General features: G+C 35.6%; 1 protein-coding gene across 2 annotated transcripts in view; it reads left to right on the forward strand.

Annotated features, from left to right (window-relative positions):
* The window catches only part of GAS2 (growth arrest specific 2), a 156,852-nt gene that overhangs the window by 48,286 nt on the left and 87,786 nt on the right, over positions 1-20,780 (forward strand). For both annotated transcript variants that reach the window (XM_017891468.1, XM_017891467.1), the window contains exon 4: positions 18,878-19,019. In XM_017891468.1, the coding sequence (XP_017746957.1) occupies positions 18,878-19,019 (142 nt within the window). The remainder of the gene's footprint in view (positions 1-18,877; positions 19,020-20,780) is intronic.

Consider the following 20,780-nt stretch of genomic DNA (forward strand, 5'->3'; position numbering starts at 1 on the left):
GAGCGAGACTCCGTCTCAAAAAAATAAATAAATAAATAAATAAATAAATAAATAAATAAATAAATAAAATTGTTCAAAGATTGAAAAGTAGATATATGATCCTTTTTTTCCACAGACTTAGTTAATGCCATCTGATATGATAATAAAGCAAACATTTACTTAGCATTTACTTCGTGTCATTCAGAGTAAGCTTTTTACATATATTAAATCATCAAATAATTTGAAACTCAAGATAGATCTTGCCACTTCTTAGCTCAAATTTTTTCAAATGGCACCTCAACTTTCTTGGAGAAAAAGCCAAAATCTATAGGACAGCCTACAAAGCTCTATATGCACTGTTCCTTGGCGACCTTTCTGATCTCATTTGTTATTAACTTGTCCCTTACCTGACTTTGTTGCAGCCACACTGGACTCCTTGCAATTCTTTGAACCTGACAAGTAGGTCCCATCCACCACAGAGCCTTCACAGTTGTTCTCCTACCTTCTTAGAGTATTATTTTCCCACAGATGTGTATGACTTGCTTCTCACTCTCTTCATGTGCCTGCTCAAATGTCATGTTTTATCTGAGGCCTTCCCTGACCAACCTATATAAAGAGCCTTTCAAGAATGCTCTTCCAGGCTTTTCAACTGCCAAACATTTATTGAATGCTAACTGTGTACAAGATCTGATAAATAAAAGAAGAGTAAAGCATTACTGGGTCCTCCCCAAGAACTTGCAGTCTAGTTAGGTACATAAAATATGAACATATAATAATATAGATATCAATGGCAAGTGCTAAATAAATGATACCCACCAGTGGTTCTCAACTTTTGTTTAACCATAACATACGTTACAGTGATAGCATTCCATTGATTATTCAACATATGTATATTGAACACCTAAAATATACAGGGCAAAATATTCGATGCTCACATGCTTCATGCCTTTGTGGATTAGCAGGGGATAATAACATTAAGCTGGTAATTAAAAAGTATGCAAACAGTGAATTTCAACTGCTGTGTATAGATACAAGAAAGTGTACATACATGACCAGCTTTAAGAGGAGGACCTAAACTAGTCATATACAAAGGATATGTTAGATTATTTTGGAGCATAATGAGAATAAACAAGACAGAGAGGGAATACAGAGTGTGCCAAATACAGTAAATTGCACACGTGAAAGCCCTCAGATGTGAAGGTGCATGATGGCTTTGAGGAAGTAAAGGAAAGCAAGTATGTCTGGAGACTAGCACGTAACTCAAGAGAATCAAGAGATGAGACCAGAGCTAAGTCTTGTTGGATGCTGGCATTTATCTTAAGTATAACAATATGCCATTGAAGTATTAATATTTTAAACAGAAGCATGATAGACTCCTTTAAAATGACAACATTAGCAGTATAGAGGATTGGAAAGGAGAAGTGAAGGTGGAACTAACTACCCAAGTCAGGAGGCTATTTCCCAGCTCAGGTGACAGATAATGACCACTTATCCTAGGGTAGTGGCAGTGGAATGGGAAAGAATAGATAGTTTTGAGGTATATTGAGACCAGGTGGACTTGTCAGAGCTTGGTGATAAATTGGATAGAACGGGTTAGGGAAATTGGTCCGGAGTTTCCTACTTGAGGACACAGATGGATGGCGGTGCTTTGTTTTGCAATTGGAAAGGCCATGGAAGAGTAGGATTGGGGAAACATCGTTGTTTCTTACACACATGTGCATTCTATCTTCATGAGTACCTGAGGGTTATGAGCCTTGTTGGCTCCCTGTCACACCACTCCTTTCATTTCTGCTCAAGGAAACATAAACAAATGAGTAAGGAGGTGCTTTAGAAGTAAACTTGAATTTTCTTTGACCTAGTCCTTGAAAAATATTTCAGTTGTAAGCTGTTAAGATCTATACTTTTAAAAGTAACAAATGTTTATAGACTTGCCTCTCAGCTGATCTAGATACACCATTGTTTAGATAGACCTCTGCTGATATACATAGTGGGTTCTTGTAAGGGTTCAGAAACAGTTTGTCTAAGTGCTCGGGGAAGTTTGCATGTCAGCAATGGAATTTAAATTGTTCAAACATGGTGCAAATAAATGTACAGAGAAATCTGTGGCAAATGCAATATAAACATGTAGTGACTGAACCAAGTATTAAAGCTGGAAAAATGCAAGCATGTACCAGGAATAGTGAATAGAAAAACATGGTTGATGTGGATCATATATGGAGAGAACGTTTGGCACACAGACTGGTGAAGCTCACATCTCATAACTATAAGACTTAAGTATTTGAACTTTTTTTTGTAAGCATTGAGCTGGAGAATGAGAGCATTAAATTTAGGAAGATTAATCTGAGGTTGATGTGTATTCCTATTAAGTTGGAGAAATTTGAGGTAGGAGACAGGAGGATCGTGGGGTAAAGTTTCTGCATTTGTTTAGATCTGAGATGTTAAACGGTCTGAAGTTAGTGGGTCAACATTTGATTAAAAGGGGCAGGGCAATTGAAGAGATATTCGTTGGAAAACAGCAATGAGCTAGATTGGTGATTTACTGGGCACAAAAAGAAGGGATGAAGGAAGAATCAAAGCTACTATAATGTTTGCAATTTGAGACAATATGATGATTAGGGGACAGAACAAAAGAAGGAAATTCTGTTTTTGTGGGAGACATATAATGACTTGATAGATGTACTGAATAGCAAGATGTGTAGGTGGATATTATGGATATTTTTGAGATTATGTTTATGTTTTTTAGTGATTTTAAAATCCCCAAATTTTCGTTGGCACCCTGGACTGAATTTTATTTCAATTAGTTTAAATGTCCTTTTCTTCAGTTTTCTAACAAACATGTACCTAAATTTTACTATATGCCCGTCATTATTTCAATAACTTCTGTTTAAACTTATATAACCCTCATAGCAACTTCATGGTGTAGCTGCTATTATTATGTCATTTCACAGGCGAAGTTAATATGCCTCATGTCAACACAACTAGTAATTGAAAATCAAGTATTCAAACTCAGGCAGTCTGGTTCCAAATGTACTTATGACCACTCCATTCTGCTGCCCCTCACTGTATATGGAATATATGCCTTAGCTACAATCATATTTGTATTTATTCAATAAATATTTCACAAGTACTATTTGATGGGTTGTTACATTAGGTGCTAGGGATAAAGTGGTGAACAAAACCAGTCACTGTTCCATTCCTCATAAAGCCTACAGCCTAAAAGGAGAGATAGTTGTTAATCAATTAATCATATGAAGGAACTTGAGAGCAGGAGCACTTAAACAATGTGGATTTTACCCAGATAAACTGAAGTGTAAGGGGTGGAACTTACAGTTATTTGGGTGAAGAAGTATGAGAAGAGCAGAGAAGACACATAATGTGCAAGAAGTCTGTGGTGGGAGGCACCATGGAGAACATGCAAGAATTGGAACAAATGCTAGCATGGCTACAGGAGACAGAGGGCCTATGGTACTAGAGCAGACCATGTGCAGGCTAATACAAACCATGGAAGCCACATCATAGGGAGCTTTGTCTTTATCCTAAAAGCACTAGGAAGTCATTGAAGATTTTTAAGCAGGGAAAATCTCAATCAAATTTTCCATTTGAAAACTCTAATTTGATTAGACTGTAGAACTCAGAGGTGAATGCACAGCATGGTAATGAAAAAAAAAAAAAACAGAAGATATTGTAATTACATCAGCATAGAAAGGTAAAACATTTGTCTTAAATGTTTATTTTTTCCTGTGTATAAGTGGGCTTACTACAGTAATTACAGATGTGGTGAGATAACTAATAATCAACTCTCCTCAGGGCATTATTTGTAAATGTAATTAAAAGTAGACATGTATTTGAAAAAAACATTAAATTAATTGAAGATAAGCTATTATCTAGGATCGGTATTAGGTGCTTTCTAGGATATCTTATTTAATTCTCAAAACATGTTACAAATGTTAGGCCTTCAGTTCGAAAGGTTAATTAGATTAAATTGTTGTTCTTGGTTATTATTAGTGCAGTGACATTAGCAGCAAAAAAAAAAAAAAAAAAAAAAAAAAAAAAAAAGGTTTCCCTAAAATCATTTAGTAATCTGTGAGCCACTAAAATAAATTCCTTTCTTGGAATCCATCTGTTAAAAAATCTTTGAACTTTTGAAAATACTTATCTCATATATAATTTACAGATGAGTACCCAAAAGTAGTTTTGACTAAAATATTAGAGCCAGAGACTCTGAACTCACAATTTGCTGCCAATAATGATAAATCATGATGTCATGGAACATGCAGAATATTTGTTGGAAATGAAAAATTCAAGATTATATATATATAAAAGTTTCATACTCCTAAGGAAGTTACTCAATTGTGGAAGAGACAGAAAACCGATGCACATTCTCAAAATAAAACTATCATCAATTTGATTGATCTATAATTAATAATAATTTCTATTAATTGTATGGAGAATCTGAGGACTGTCATACCTGCTGTCTGAAACTCCTTCCTCTTTCTGAGAAATCTTTCATATTCCATTTTGTATGTCACTTTTTCTGTCTTATCACTCAGCTATGACTTAAGGGTTTCCAGGATGAAAGTGTCAGGAGAAAAGAAATCAATGTTTTACTTCTGCAGAAGTATTATTAATTTTTTTCCTTTTGTCCCTCCTTGAGAGCAATAGCATAATTATTTTTTCCAAAGTCTATGTTACTTCTTAGTTTAAAATGTTAAAATCTACAATTCAAGTAGGAAAAATGGCAGATAGGAGACAGGACTAACAAGCAGCTCCCACTTAGATGGACAGAACAGTGTCTGGAGACTCACATTGTGAACTTTTGCTCCAAGAACCATCACAGGAACAAATCAGGAAAACAGAAATAATTCAAAGATCCTTTGAAACAAGCAGCTTGCTTCTGCAAATGCCATGAGACAGCTGAAAAAACTATGAGTTCCCAAAGTGTGTGAGGTAAAAAGTCAGCCTCTAAACATATATCCCCACTGTGAACCAAAAAATACTGATCATAGGAGAAGGACTTAACCTTACCTAGAGCCAAAACACATTTAGGAAGCCAAATGAAAGATAAAAGTAGAAGAAGCAGTGGGGAAGAGCCCCACGGGCACTTCCAGTCTTCAGCTCAAGTCCAGGGAAGCCATTTCTGGCCTTATCTCACAGAGGTCCTTGGGGAAAGGAAAGCAGCTGGTGGAATTTGGGAGGTGCACAGGGTGAGGTAGACTTCTAGCTTAACTTTGTAATAATTTCGACTGAACACAAACTTTCCTGAGCAGAATCGGGGGAGAGAGGGAGAACAGGAAGTGCAGATACAAGTACAGATGCCACAGATGGTGTGGGTAGCCAGGCCAAGGCCTGAGAGCCCTGCTTGCTTTCTCAATTGGGATGCTTGTAGCCTGGGGCAAGATCTCAGCCCTGCCCACAAGCTGCCTGGATATAAACTTAGTGCAGTTGGGGAGGCACAGTGGGAGTGAGACTGGCCTTGCTGACTATGTGGCATCTGGGTGAGCCCTGTCACTGCCAGCCTTCCCCCACTTCCCTGGTGACCTGTACAATGCAGCAGAGGCAGCCATAATCTCCCTGGGAACATAGCTCCATTGGCCTGAAGGCCACCCCCAAACCCCCACAGTGGCTGCAGCCAGCCCTGCCCAAGGAGAGTCTGAGCTCAGATCCACCTAACTCTGCTCCTACCTGATAGTTTTTCTCTATCTACCTTGGTAACCAAAGACAAAAGACATAATCTCTTGAGAGCTGTGTGACCCTGCCCATCACCTAAGAAACCTGAGCACTCATCTGGTCAATGTAGGCAAAATTATATCCCTCTTCTACTGCTATCCTCCTTTCACTCTCTTGAAAGCACCACCTCCAGGCTGGAGGCCAACCAACTCAAGTCATTACAGCAACTCATAACAGAACAACCCTGCTTCGAAGAAGGAAAAAACAACAGCTAATTCTACCACCTGACACACCCTGGCTAACTAGAGGTCCTGAGTCTGTCCACATGACAACTTCACTGCTAGCATAACCAACACTCAAGAAAACTAGTGCACTAAACAAAACTATAACCAAGGACTCCCACAGAGTCCACTTTACTCCCCTGCCATCTCCACCAGAGCAGGTTCCAGTATCCACAGCTGGTAGACCTGAAGATAGATTGCATCACAGGACACTTTGCAGACATTCCCCAGCACCAGCCTAGAGCCCAGTTGCCCCACTGGGTGGCTAGATCCAGAAGGGCAATAACAGTCACAGGAGTCTGGCTCTCAGGAAGCCCTATTCCTAGAAGAAAGAGGAGAGCACTGTATCAAGGGATTACCCCATGGGGCAAAAAGAATCTGAATAGCAGCCCTTGAGTTCCAGATCTTTCCAATGAAACATTCTATCTAAATGAGAAGAAATCAGAAAAGTAATTCTGGTAATATGACAAAACAACATTCTATGACACCCACAAAAGATCATACTAGCTGTCCAGCAATGGTCTAAACCAAGAAGTCTCTGAAATGCCAGAAAAAGAATTCAGAAAGTTGATTATTAAGCTTCTCAAGGTGTCACCGGAGAAAGATGAAAAACAACTTAAAGAAATTAAAGGCTGGAGGCAGTGGCTCATGCCTGTAATTCCAGCACTTTGGGAGGCCAAAGTAAGTGGATCACTTGAGGTCAGAAGTTCAAGACCAGACTGATCAACGTGGTGAAAACCCATCTCTTCTAAAAATACAAAAAATTAGCCAGGTGTGGTGGCTCAAGCCTGTGGTCCCAGCTACTTGGGAGGCTGAAGCTTGAGAATTGCTTGAACCCAGGAGACAGAGTCAAGATTGTGCCACTGCACTCCAGTCTGGGCAACAGAGGGAGACTGTGTCAAAAAAAAAAAAAAAAAAAAAAAGGAAAGAAAGGAAGATAAAAAAGAAAAAAGAAATACAAAAAGCATATAGGATACAGATGAAAAAGTCTCCAGAGAAATAGATATCATAAAGAAAGGAAATCACAACTTCTAGAAATAAAAGGCACACTTAGAGAAATGCAAAATACACTAGAAAGTTTCAACAATAGAATCAAACAAGTAGAAGAAAGAATTCAGAGCTCAAAAAAGTCTTTTGAATTAACCCAACATGATGAAGACAAATAAAAATAATTTTAAAAATGAGCAAAGACTCCAAGAAATTTGGGATTACGTTAAATGACCAAACGTAAGAATAATTGGTGTTCCCAAGGAAGAAGAGATATCTAAAAGTTTGGAAAATTTATTTGAGGGAAATCAAGGAAAACTTCTCTGGTCTTGCTAGAGATCTAGATATCCAAATACAAGACAGTCTAAAGAATACCTGGTAAATTCGTCACAAACAGATCATCACCTGGGAACGTACATAGTCATCAAACTATCTAAAGTCAAGATGAAAGAAAGAATCTTAAGAGATGAGAGGCAAAAGCATAAGGTAGCCTATAAAATTAAACCTGTCAGATTAACAGGAGATTTCTCAGCAGAAACCCTGTAAACCAAAGGGATTGGGGTCCCATCTATAGCCTCCTTAAAATAATCATCAGCAAAGAATTTTGTACACAGCAAACTAAACTTCACCAATGAAAGAGAGATAAAGTCTTTTTCAGACAAATGAATGCTAAGAGGATTCACCACTACCAAGCCAGCAATATAAGAAATGCTAAAAGAAGTTCTAAATCTTGAAACAAAACCTTGAAATACACAAAAATAGAACGTCCTTGAAGCATAAATCTCTCAGGACCAATAACACAATGAGAAAACAATGAGAAACAATAACACAACGAGAAAAAAAAAAGGGTTTTCAGGTAACAGCTAGCGTGATGAATAGAACACTACTAAGTCACATTTCAATGCTAGTGTTGAATGTGAATGCTCCACTTAAAAAGTACAGAATCGCAGAATGGATAAAAATCCACAAACCAAGTATCTGCCCTCTTGAAGAGACTCATCTAACAAATAAGAACTCACCTAAACTTAAGGTAAAGGAGTAGAAAAAGATATTTCATGCAAATGGAAACCAAAAGCGAGCATGGGTAGCTATTCTTATATCAGACAAAACAGACTTTAAAGGAAAAACAGTTAAAAAAGATAAAGCGGGACGTTATGTAATGTTAGAAGGATTAGTCTAAAAGGAAAATATCACAATTCTAAATATATATGCACCTAACATGGGAGCTCCCAAATTTATAAAACAATTACCACTACACATAGGAAATGAGATAGACGGCAACACAGTAATAGTGAGGGACTTCAATACTCCACTGACAGCACTAGATAGATCATCAAGACAAAAAGTCAACAAAGAAACAGTGGACTTAAACTATACCCTAGAACAAATGGACTTAACAGATATTTACAGAACATTCTATCCAACAACTGTGGAATAAAGATTCTTTTCTTCAACACCTGGAACATTCTCTAAGACAGCCTACAAAACAAGTCTCAATAAGTTTAAGAAAATTGAAATTATATCAAGTACTCTCTCAGACCACAGTGGAATAAAATTGGAAATTAACTCCAGAGAGAACCCTCAAAGCTATACAAATACATGGAAATTAAATAATCTGTTTCTGAATGATCCGTGGGTCCACAATGAAATCAAGATGAAAACTTAAAAATTCTTTGAACTGAATGATAATAATGATGCAACCAATTAAAATCTCTGGGATTCAGCAAAAGCGGTGCTAAGAGGAAAGTTCATAGCATTAATTGCCTACACCAGAAAGTCTGAAAGAGCACAAATAGACAATCTATGCTTATTACCTCGAGGAACTAGAGAAACAAGAACAAACCAAACTCAAACCCAGGAGAATAAAAGAAATAACAAAGATCAGAGCAGAACTAAATGAAATTGAAACAATGACAAAAAATACAAAATATAAATGAAACAAAAAGCTTGTTCTTTGAAAAGATAAACAAAATTGATAGACCATTAATGAGATTAACCAAGAAAAGAAGAGAGAAGTTCCAAATAAGCTCCAGTTAGAAACAGGTCAGGTACGGTGGCTCACACCTGTAATCCCAACACTTTGGGAGGCCAAGCTGGGCAGATCACCACGTTAGGAGTTGAAGGTTAGCATGAACAACATTTTGGAACCCTGTCTCTACTAAAAAATAGAAAAATTAGCCGGGCGTGGTGGCACATGCCTGTAATTCCAGCTACTCAGAAGGTTGAGGCAGGAGAATCACTTGAACCCTAGGAGGTGAAGGCTGCAGTGAGCCGAGATTGTGCCATTGCACTCCAACCTGGGCGACACAGTAAGATTCTGTGAAAGAAAGAAAGAAAGAGAGAGAAAGAGAGAGAGAGAGGGAAGAAAGAAAGGAAGGAAGGAAGGAAGGAAGGAAGGAAGGAAGGAAGGAAGGAAGGAAGGAAGGACATTCAGATTAGTAAAGAGTAAGTCAAATTGTTGCTGTTTACTGATGATGTGATCATATACCTAGAAAACCCTAAAGACTCCTTGAAAAAACTCCAGATCTGATTAATGAATTCAGTAAAGTTTTAGCATACAAAATCAATGTACACAAATCAGTAGCACTACCATATACCAACAACGACCAAGCTGAGAATCAAATCAAGAACTCAATCCCTTTTACAGTACCTGCAAAAAATAATAAAATACTTAGCAGTATACCTATCCAAGGAAGTCAAAGACCTCTACAAGGAAAACTTCAAAACACTGCGGAAAGAAATCATAGACAACACAAGCAAATGGAAACACATCTCATGCTCATGGATGGGTAGAATTAACATTGTGAAGATGACCATACTTCCAAAAGCAATCTACGAATTCAGTACAATTCCCTTCAAAATACAATCATCATTCTTCACATAACTAGGAAAAAAAAATCCTAAAATTCATATGGGACCAAAAAAGAGCCTGCATAGTCAAAGCAAGACTAAGCAAAAAGAACAAATCTCATGGCATCACATTACTTGATTTCAAACTATTCTGTAAGGATATAGTTACCAAAACAGTATGGCATGGTATAAAAATAGGGAAATAGACCAATGGAACAGAATATATAACCCAGAATAAAGCCAAATACTTACAGCCAGCTGATCTTCAACAAAGCATACAAAAACATAAATTGGAGAATGGACACCCTATTTCATAAATGGTGCTGAGAAGACTGGCAAACTACATGTAGAAGAATGAAACTGGATCCCTGTCTCTCACCATATATAAAAGTCAACTCTAAGATGACTTGAAACTGTAAAAATTCTGAAAGATAACATCAGGAAAAACTCTTCTAGACATTAGCCTAGACAAAGAGTTCATGACCAAGAACCCAAGAGCAAGTGCAACAAAACAAAGATAAATATATGGGACTTAACCAAAAAGCTTCTGCCCAGCAAAATAACCAATCACCAGAGTAAACAGGCAACCCACAGTATGGGAGAAATATTCACAAACTATGCATTTGACAAAGGACTAATATCCAGAATCTACAAGGAACTCAAACAAGACAGCAATAAAAAAATTGAATAATCCCATTGAAAAGTAGGCAAAGGACATGAATAGAAAATTCTCAAAAGAAGATATACAAATGGCCAACAAACATGTGAAAAATGCTCAACATCACTAATTATCAGGGAAATGCAAATCAAAACCACAATGTGATGCCACTTTCTGCAAGAATGGTCATAATTTAAAAATAAAAAAAAATAGATGTTGGCCTGGATATGGTAAAAAAAGGAACACTTTTACACTGCTGGTGGGAAATTAAACTAGTACAACCACCATGGAAAACAATATGGAAATTCCTTAAAGAACTAAAAGTACAAATACAATTTGATCCAGCAATCCCACTACTGAGTATCTACCTGGAAGAAAATAATTCATTATATGAAAAAGACACTTACACACACGTTTATAGCAGCACAATTTGCAATTGCAAAAATATGGAACCAGCCTAAATGTCCATCAACCAATAAGTGGATAAAGAAAATGTGGTGTATATAAATATGGTGTGTGTGTATATATATAATGATATATATATCATGTATATATATAATGATATATATCATTTATATATATTATGATATATATATATATATCATGAATACTACTCAGTCATAAAATGGAATGAAATAGTGGCATTCACAGCAACCTGAATGGAGTTGGAAGCCATTATTCTAAGTGAAGTAACTCAGGAATGGAAAGCCAAACGTTGTGTGTTCTCAGTTATAAGTGGGAACTAAGCTATGAAGATGCAAAGGCATAAGAATAATATAATAGGCTATGGGGACTTTGGGGGAAGGGTGGGAGGGGGTCGAGGGATAAAAGACTGCACAATGGGTGCATTGTACACTGCTCAAGTGATGGCTGCACCAACATCTCAGAAATTATACCTAAAGAACTTAGCCATGTAATGAAACACCACCTGTCTCCCCAAAACTATTGAAATAATAATAATAGTAAATGTTAAAATCTTTCTGTTACTCCTCTTTATGAACATCGAGATTTCTATTTGAATTTTTTAGATAACCTCACCAATTGACTTAATTTTAAAGTGTAGAACTAGACTTTTGCAGGTTTTAAGAAATTAATCTCAGTGTGTTCATATGCAAACGATTAGTTGGGAGAACAGAAGCTTTTCATAGTTGATGATGATTCCATGTGGATGGATATATAAATTAGACACACAGTATATAAAAATGGAAGGAATACATTTGTTGTCAAACTTCCTGTACTTTCTCCTTTGTGAAGCATTTGTTGCTTCTTAAACTATCAATGACATAGTAACCTTTTTGCAGACATTATTTTAAAGCTTTGTTAACGTATAATTAACGTGTAACAAAAGTTACATGTATTTATGGTGTATTTGTGATGTTTTCATATATGTGTATATTGTGAAATGATTAAATCAAGATAATTAAAATATTCATCACCCCACTTACTTTTTTTGTGACGAGAACATTTAAAATCTTCTCTCTTAGCAATTATTATGTGATACATTGTTATTAATAATAGTCACCAGGTTGTACAATAGATCTCCAGCACTTACTCATACTGGCTGACTGAAACTGTGTCCTTGACTAACATCTCCCAAGACCTCAACCCCTTTCTCCTACTCCTGGCAATCACCGTTCTTGTCCCTGACCTTATGAGTTCAACATTTTTAGATTTCACCTATTAGAGAAGCTTTCAGTTCACAGAAAAATTGAGTGGAAAGTACACCAGAGTGGTATATTTGTTAACAGTCATTGAACCTATGTTAACACATTGTCGCCCAAAGTCCATAGTTTTTAGGGTTCACTCTTAGTGTTGAACAGTCAGTGTTTTTACAGATGACATGTATCCAATATAGTATCATACAGAATAGGTTCACTGACCTAACAATTCTGTGTATTCTACCTTTTCATCTGTCCCTCCCTGCTAACCCCTGATCTTTTTACTTTGCCTTTTCCAGATTGTCATATAGTTGGAATCATAGTCTGTAGTATTTATTCTTTCACTTAGAAATATGCATTTAAAGTTCCACCATGTATTTTAATGGCTTGATAGCACCTTTTTTTTTTTTTAGCACCAAATAATCCATTGTCTGACTTTACCATCGTTTCTTTATTATTCATCTACTAAAGGACATCTTGGTTGTTTCCAACGAATAGAACTGCAATAAGCATCCATGGGCAGATTTTTAGTAGATATGTTTTCAACTCCTTTACATAGTAACTTTTATTGTCCATCTTGTAAGCCTGAGGCATGAGGACTAGATTTGACCTTCATTTCAAATATTAGTTTATATTACGCCAGAGATGATTTCAGATAATTCAAAATGCTGTACTTATTTGCCAACTTTGTCAGTTAAGTGATTAATTTCATGATTTCAGAGGAAGAAGGGTGTACTAAAACTCTGCTATGAGAAACTTGTTTTATATTTCCTTTTTATGCATGTGAATATTCCTATGGCATTACAGCATGAATATTGCACTAAAATTTTGATGTAAGATCTGTTCTATATAAAGTGGAATTTATCTTGGAGACAGAAAAAGGAGAAAGGGTCAATTTTGAATTCAAGCTTAGTGTGTTCAACTGTCCTAAATCATAGCTCACTGCTTGAGGCACAGGGTCTTACTGGAGAGTCCCCAGGAGAGGGTTAGGGTACCACAAAGGTTTTTTTTTCCTTTTAAAACATTTCTATAATTTTTATCTTAAAGACCATATTTTCATCATTTATCAAGCCACTTGGTTGTTATAGTTAGACACCTTGATACTATGAATGTTCAAGGAAATAATTTTATTGAAAGAGATTATTTTTCTATTAAATATACAGTGAAACTAAAAGTAGCAAGGGGATACAGGCAGAAACATTAATTTCATCATGGAAAGAGTGACTTTATTGCCTGCCTATTTGAACAGTACACTCTATATACCCTTTGGAAAAGAAAAAACATTAGTTCTTGGCAAGCCTCATGTCTTCATTTATGTATCTCTTCTGTTTTATATCTCAAATGTCTACTTGATGTAATCAAGGGGAGTAGTATGACTTAAACTTTTGTGAAGAATGAATTATTTAAACTACCAGTATTAAATTTTCAGTTCGCACAATGCAAGGGAACTAAAGATACCATTCTCTTAGTCTTTTTACTTTTGACTTGAATAGGTGAAAGAGAATATATGATTCTTTATTTTAATGCTGCCTGGACAAACATTTGGGAGATAAATCAAATGTTGAAATATATTACCTTCAAGGCATTGGTGGGCTATCATGGAACAGTTGAAAGTGTAGGAGCATAAGAGACCAAATGATTTTGTTTGAACTGTGCATAAGCTCAATTTCTTCATCTGGAAAATGGGGCTTCTCTTACCTACCCAATTCATTTGGTGGTGTTTTTTGAGAATTAAATAGGACAATTCATATGAAAGTAAACGTTGTGTACCTAGAGCACTGAAGGCACTTACAACACGAGTACCCTCCTCCCAACTCCCACCATAACTTTCAGGAAACAGTAAGTCAGTACCCCCTGTGTGTAAAGCACCATATTTGGCACTGTGGCAGTGTAATGCTAAATAAGATCCTGGTTCTCCAGATGCAGATTATTATAACATTATAAATAGAATTAGTTATGAATGCGCTTCATGACACCATAACTAGGACATACTGCTGCATATATGTACAATATTTGAAAATGATTTTCATGTTTGTATGTCTTAGTAACTACACCCAGGGTAACTACTGGATTTGATGGGAGTTGAGAGACATGGAGATGATTTAGGAGGGAAGCTAGTCAGGCAGTCAAACACCACACTTTATAAAACTCCAAATTATAGCTTCACTGTCCCCCCATGAATGTGCTGTCTAATATGATAGCCACTAGCCACATGTGGGTGTTTGAATTTAAGTTGATAAATGAAATAAATGGTTAAAAGTTCAAATATTCAATAGCCACGTGTGGCTAATGACTACCATATTGGTTAGCACAGATATAGGACATTTTTATCAATGTAGAAAGTTATGTTAGAAAACTATTCAGAAGCTAAGGTTCAAATTTAGGGTAAAGATAAGAAGAAGTAAATTATTTGGCAGTCTCTTTCTGAATTCTTATACCCATAATGGAAATAATGCAATATTGGCAAGAAAACACGAGAGAAGGAAATCACAGATATTCAGTATGTTTTTACTTGCATTGATGACCTTTTTGGAACACTTACTAATACACTTTAATTTGCACCCCAATACACATAGTCAATGGGGTGTAACATCTTGTTTTATGAACATCGTATAGCAGAGGAGATTGAAATACAGATTTTAAGTACATTTACCAATCACAGCATGAAGGGAAATATAGCTGAATTTGAACTCAGGTAATTGGACTCCAGAGCCCTACCTGGCAACTAATCTGAAAAGCAGTGGATTGAATTAGTAATAACAGCCTTTAGAAGAAAATTTATTTTTTTTCTGTTTATTGTCACCCATCTTGGTTATTTCCTGACGGGAATGGGAAGGGCCCTTTTGGAATGCATAACTGTTCTCTTATAAGTCAATCAACCAAGCTATCAGTATTTTAGAAGCTATAAGTGTGTATGTTGGATTAATCTCATTGAGAGAGAAAATCAGTAGAGTCTTGATATTAGAAATTTTACTGTTCATCCTGTTGACTGCTTGCACACAATCCCAATAGCTTATTGGTAATAACTTCTCATTTTGCTAACACAAAATATTGAATCCTACACTTTAGACACTATTATACAATATAGCATGACTCTTGCTAGTGAGTGAGTGAGACTAAATTTCTGTCCAACTTAGGTTCAGCTTGACTGTTTTCTATTCATTATTCATATTCAGTAACTTTCAGAAAAGGTTTGAAAGTATTAAATTTTTCAGTTATGCTTTTCTGAATTTCTGGAAGGCATTTCATGTATGGTTATCCCATTAACTTAGTGAATTTTGAAGGCCTGGGAACATGTCCCTTGGGGATGTAAAACTTCTAATACAGAGTATTTGGTCCTGTTCTCAAGTCGATTATGATCTAGTTTGAGGAGGCAGTCTAGCATTCATTCATTCATTCATCAATTCGTTTTTGAGGACATAATATTGTCTAAAACAACTTTCCTGAGTGAACAAAGATAACATATAATTTAAATGTTGTAGTTATTTGAAGAATTGAGCAGTTAATACTGCTCAATATGCTCAATAAAACTAATATGGAAAACATATCAGGTGAGCTATTGAAGGTTCTCTTTTAAATTCCTGATGAGCAGAGATCCTTATTTCTAGTTATACGTGATGGACTTGATAGGACTAATGAGTGTGACTTTAAAAAATCCTCAAATAAAATGTTTTATCTGGATGAAAATTGAAAGCTTCTAGTCACACTGTTTACTATTTTCTAGTCTTCAGCTGGCATGGGAACACTCAATTTAACAGCTCTTCCTCAGAAGCAAACACCCCATAAATTACCTAAATGCCAAGTAGTTAGACCAGGGTTACTGCTAAATTCTTCTACACTGGGAATTCCCAAGTTTTGCAGTATCAATAGCCAGCATTCATTTTATTTGTCTTAAAATGACTTTCCCATCTTCCAGTACGATTGCATTGAATTTTAAGTAAATACTGAGATTCTAGCATATGATAGGTACATGACTTTGTAAAGGGAAAGTAAATGCTATTTTCATTTACACGCTTAGTGGTTGTCCTTGTAAATTCTTCAAGAGTGGGCTGAATGATATTTGAGGACTTGTCACTTATGCCTATTCTTTCAAAATGTACCCCTTGGTGGATAAAGTGTCAAATCAATCTCTTGCTTCTTCAGTGCAAAATGGGTATTTTGTTCCTTTTTGCCACATAGATCATGTACCTCATGTCATTTAGCAAGCCTGTAGCTATGTGACTTATTTTATACTTCCTAGATTACAATTTTTACCTGCAAACTCATATTGGTTTGAAGTGGTTTCACATGTAGTTTTTCCTGTCCACCAGGGATATAGGTGGTAGATCTTAAAGTGACTCATTGTTTGGATTTAATTATGTTCTTTTCCTAAACATAGTTTTTGCCTTATTCATGTCTTTAAAAAGCTTTACCATCATCTCTTGGAGATTTTATTCAGCAGATTTTAAAAAAATATGTTTTGGCTGACATAACTTGCCTACTACTTGGATTTTTTTTAAATTTGGTAGTATTGATAAAATATAAAAGACACTAAAAATCCTATTACTTGTTTTGGAATTATATAAAATAAGTAAGTGTTCCTTGATACATCAATCAATTCCTTTCCTCAAAGGCAGTTACTATCAACTATGCAGGTCCTTCTTGAATTATTTCTAAATCTACATGCTATAACTATGTAAATATTTATATATGTATCACAACATATTTACATGCAATTTAACTTTATGTATGGCCAATTATATTGCATGTATATACACACTCACTAATGTGTACACATGTATATACATCATACAATGATACATTATGGAACAAATATCTGTTTGCAAATTTGTTTCTGCTTAAGAGTATATTCTGAACATATTTCTGGTTCAATACATGTACATATGTTGTATTTTTATGATCTTATAGAGTTTCATTGTATTTATATATTATATGTCATTCCACTAGCTCTCTTGATGTGTTTTTGTCTTTTCCTATTCAATCGGTGTTGCAACAAATATACTTGTACATATATTTTAATCATGAATGCTATTTTATGTGTAGAATATATTCTTAGAAGTGAATTGCTAGACTTAAGGAATTTATATTTTAATTTCAATACATGCTAATTAATGCTTATGAATACGTTACATGGGAGACATTATACTACACTATTTCTGATTGTTTTTATAACTTATCTAGGAAAGCATTCTTTTGAAAACCATTACTTGATGTCTGGGCAAAATCATTTAAAGAAATATTGCTATACAGGTAACCCTATATATGGTTTATATAGCTATAGTTACATAGACACGCATTTTGAGTGATGTAGTAACTGAATGTTTTAAGTTGTTATGTATAACCACAAAATCCCTGGAACTCTAGTAAGATCTCTAGTAAGAGTTGCACGTTGGGAGGACTTCACCAATCCACCTAAGCCACTATTTTAGTTTTTTATAACCATCCTTGTAAATGAGTTCAACAATCAACAATATTTTGGTTGTATTTAAGGGTTCACTGTGAATATAAGAAAGATTTTATAAATTTAAATCACAAAGTGCTTCTCCTTTGATGTTTTTGCTTGTTGAGGCAAAGTCCTATGTAGCCCAGCTCACCCGAAGGCATGGCTCATTCTTTCACATCACAAAGAATTACATTCTTTAGTTTCATGGAATGTCATGAAAATAAGTTATGTTCTATTAAAGAAAAAAGATAACACTTGGTATGGTTCCAAGGGAGACTTCCTGCTTAAAATTTTACGAGATGGTTAACAGAAAACTCTATCCAGTTTCACCCCCACCCTTATCTTAAGCACTTTCTTATCCCAGAATAGAAATGATGCAGAAAGTAAACAATGTATTTCATGGCCAGATAGCAGAGTTCAGACCAGAATTATGTTTGTATTATATGCTATTGCTATATTCTGTGGTTTAAAAGAAAATAGTCTGGAAAAAAGTCGTAGAATGTTAGATTTTTGATAGAACATCTCACTGTGTCACCTAAGTTGGAGTGCGGTGGCATGATCAAGGTTCACTGCAGCCTCAACTTCCTGGGCTCAGGCAATTCTCCTGCCTCAGCTCCCTGAGTAGCTGGGACTACTGGTGCACACAATATCTGGCTAATTTTTATTTGTAGAGATAGGATATACTATGTTGCCCAGGTTAGTTACTAACTCCTGGACTCCAATCTTCCTGCCTCGGCCTCGCAAAGTGCTGGGATTACAGGCATGAGCCATCACACACAGCAAATGTTATCACTACATTATTTTTAGCATTTCCCTTTCTTGGTATTGATGATTGAGACTTGTGATGTTAAATAATTCCGCTGCTCTCTTTTGACTTTATAATTCTTATGTAATTTTTACAGTATGTGTTTATACCTGTAAGAATGCAGGTGTATATATGTTATATGTATATCATATTCATATAATATATTTGTGTTTCTCCCATTCCTCTTTCACCAATGAGAAATATATTCATAAGTACTTTGTGAAAAATACTGATAGAATGCTTAGATGAAAGGGAAGTCCATAAAAATTATAGAAGAGAAAGAGAAGCGGCAGCCTGAGCTAAGAAAGGTACTTAACTATCTTTCCTCCTAGGTACGAAAAAGAAAAGGATATGTGCTTGCAGGAACACATTTTCAGTCCCTTACTGCCAGGTTAATTGCATAGCATTATACTTCCTTTCTAAGGTTCTTCACAAGCCTATTTATTGGCATGAGGTCATTCCAAAGCATGTTGTTGAAAGCATGTTTTTAAAACATCATTGTGCTGACTTTGACAGATTTATCCTAGAATGAATTTCTTTATTTTTCAGAATCTACCATTGAAGAAGATCCCATGCAAAGCCAATGCACCCTCGGGCTCCTTTTTTGCCCGAGACAATACAGCAAATTTCTTATCCTGGTGCCGAGATTTAGGGGTGGATGAAACATGTCTATTTGAATCGGAAGGTTTGGGTATGTATTTCCTTCAGAATTTTAGTTGATAAGATACTCAAGTTATCTTCTGTCTTTGTCAGTATAGCCATCAAAAAGTTTTCTGTATGATGTCATTTTGCAGATTATCAGCTTAAAAAGTCTGAGTTTGTTGAAAACTTGCAGGTTTGCTGCTAACTTGATACTTTGAAAATAGAGAAATGAATATGCCCTCTTACTATTGGTTACCTCATGGATACAAGAATAGAAACAGAAGTAGCACAGTTCTTTCCAAGCTAAATATAAGGGCCATTAGTGTAAAACTGTGGGTATTTGGAAAACACAGGGCTAAATTTTACCCCCAGACTTTGATCTGGATTAAAGGGTAGCTGTGCATGTTCTAGCCATGCACATGTTCTAGCCATGCAAGAGCACTCTTGTCTGTTCACCTCTACAACAGTATGGAAACACTATTGCCCATAAGCTCTACCTTTATTGGAACTACAGATTATTAGTTCATTTATTTATTTTTTAATGAGTTAAAAATCAGGCAAGATAACAAGAGGTTGATATCATCAAAGATGTTGAATTAAAAGACAGATACCTTAGTGCCTACACCTACTGAGATAACTGTCTAGATTTCTGTAGTTGTTTTCTGATTGGATTTTGGCAAAGTCACTTCCAAATCATAGAATGAGCTTATTTCTTTGGAAGAAAACATATATTGGAGCATTTAGTGTTTCAATACCACTCCATATACTAGGATAAAATGTTGAAACTTTCCATGTAGGCTCCACCACAGTACAACTCGAATATGTAAAATAATAGAACTAAAGGTTCATTTTTGCAAAATGCAACCAAGTTGAGAAAGGAGACATCTAGAGAAAAAAACCTTTGCTTTCTTTTTGCCTGAAGCCTTAAAAAATCGACTTAATAGGTCATACAATACCAAATATTAATATCAAAGTATGCTGAGCATCCTTCAGAGAGAACAAGTATACAAATTACCTTCCAAACAGCCAAAATGCCTATTGCCCCTAGGCCCCATTCCTATGTGTAACCTAGGAAATTTATGGAAACAGCTGAAATCTTACTCATTTTATATGCTTAAGGAAATCTGTATTTGTTCTCAGAGGAGTTGGTGTGATATGGCAAAGAAATACCATCAAGTTTCTGAAAATTCTCTTAGCAAAGATGGGAACAGCATAAATTTAGCCTGGGGGAATATTCTAGACCTGAATTTTAAAAAAAGGAAACAATAATCTTACAGTAGTCTGCTGTATACAATAGTGTGCTCATGAAATGCTCAGTAAATAAATCAGCTTTTGATTATTATTACCATTTCCTCATATCAAAGTAAAAAAATTTGGTGGAAGATGTGTGTGTACATAGATAATATCTGTTTTTCAGTCCTGTGGTTAATTTACAGATCAATTTTAACTTTCAGGTTTGTAGGAAACCATGTGAGTGGAGGATTATAGGAAGGGGGTATAGAAGAATTATTTGCACAATTAAGTAAAATCACTTACAAGATCTGGTAAATGTTAAGATCTTGTAAAAATATATAGCCATAAAATCAAATCTTAGTAACAAGTAGTACACTCTGCACGGGTGGACAATTAACATCACGATTTAAAATTCTACAGTGCCTCTGAATTACCAAAGAACAATCACATGGAGAAACTATCGTTAATTTGCTAGTCTGTTCATTGTACACTTTTTCATTAAAGAAGTATTTTCTCAGTGATTACTATAGGCTAAATTGGTTAATAAAATCTATGAATGTAAATATGGTCTTGTCTT

This window comes from Rhinopithecus bieti, unplaced genomic scaffold, assembly GCF_001698545.2.
Source record: "Rhinopithecus bieti isolate Rb0 unplaced genomic scaffold, ASM169854v2 scaffold_21441, whole genome shotgun sequence".
Lineage (NCBI taxonomy): Eukaryota > Metazoa > Chordata > Mammalia > Primates > Cercopithecidae > Rhinopithecus > Rhinopithecus bieti.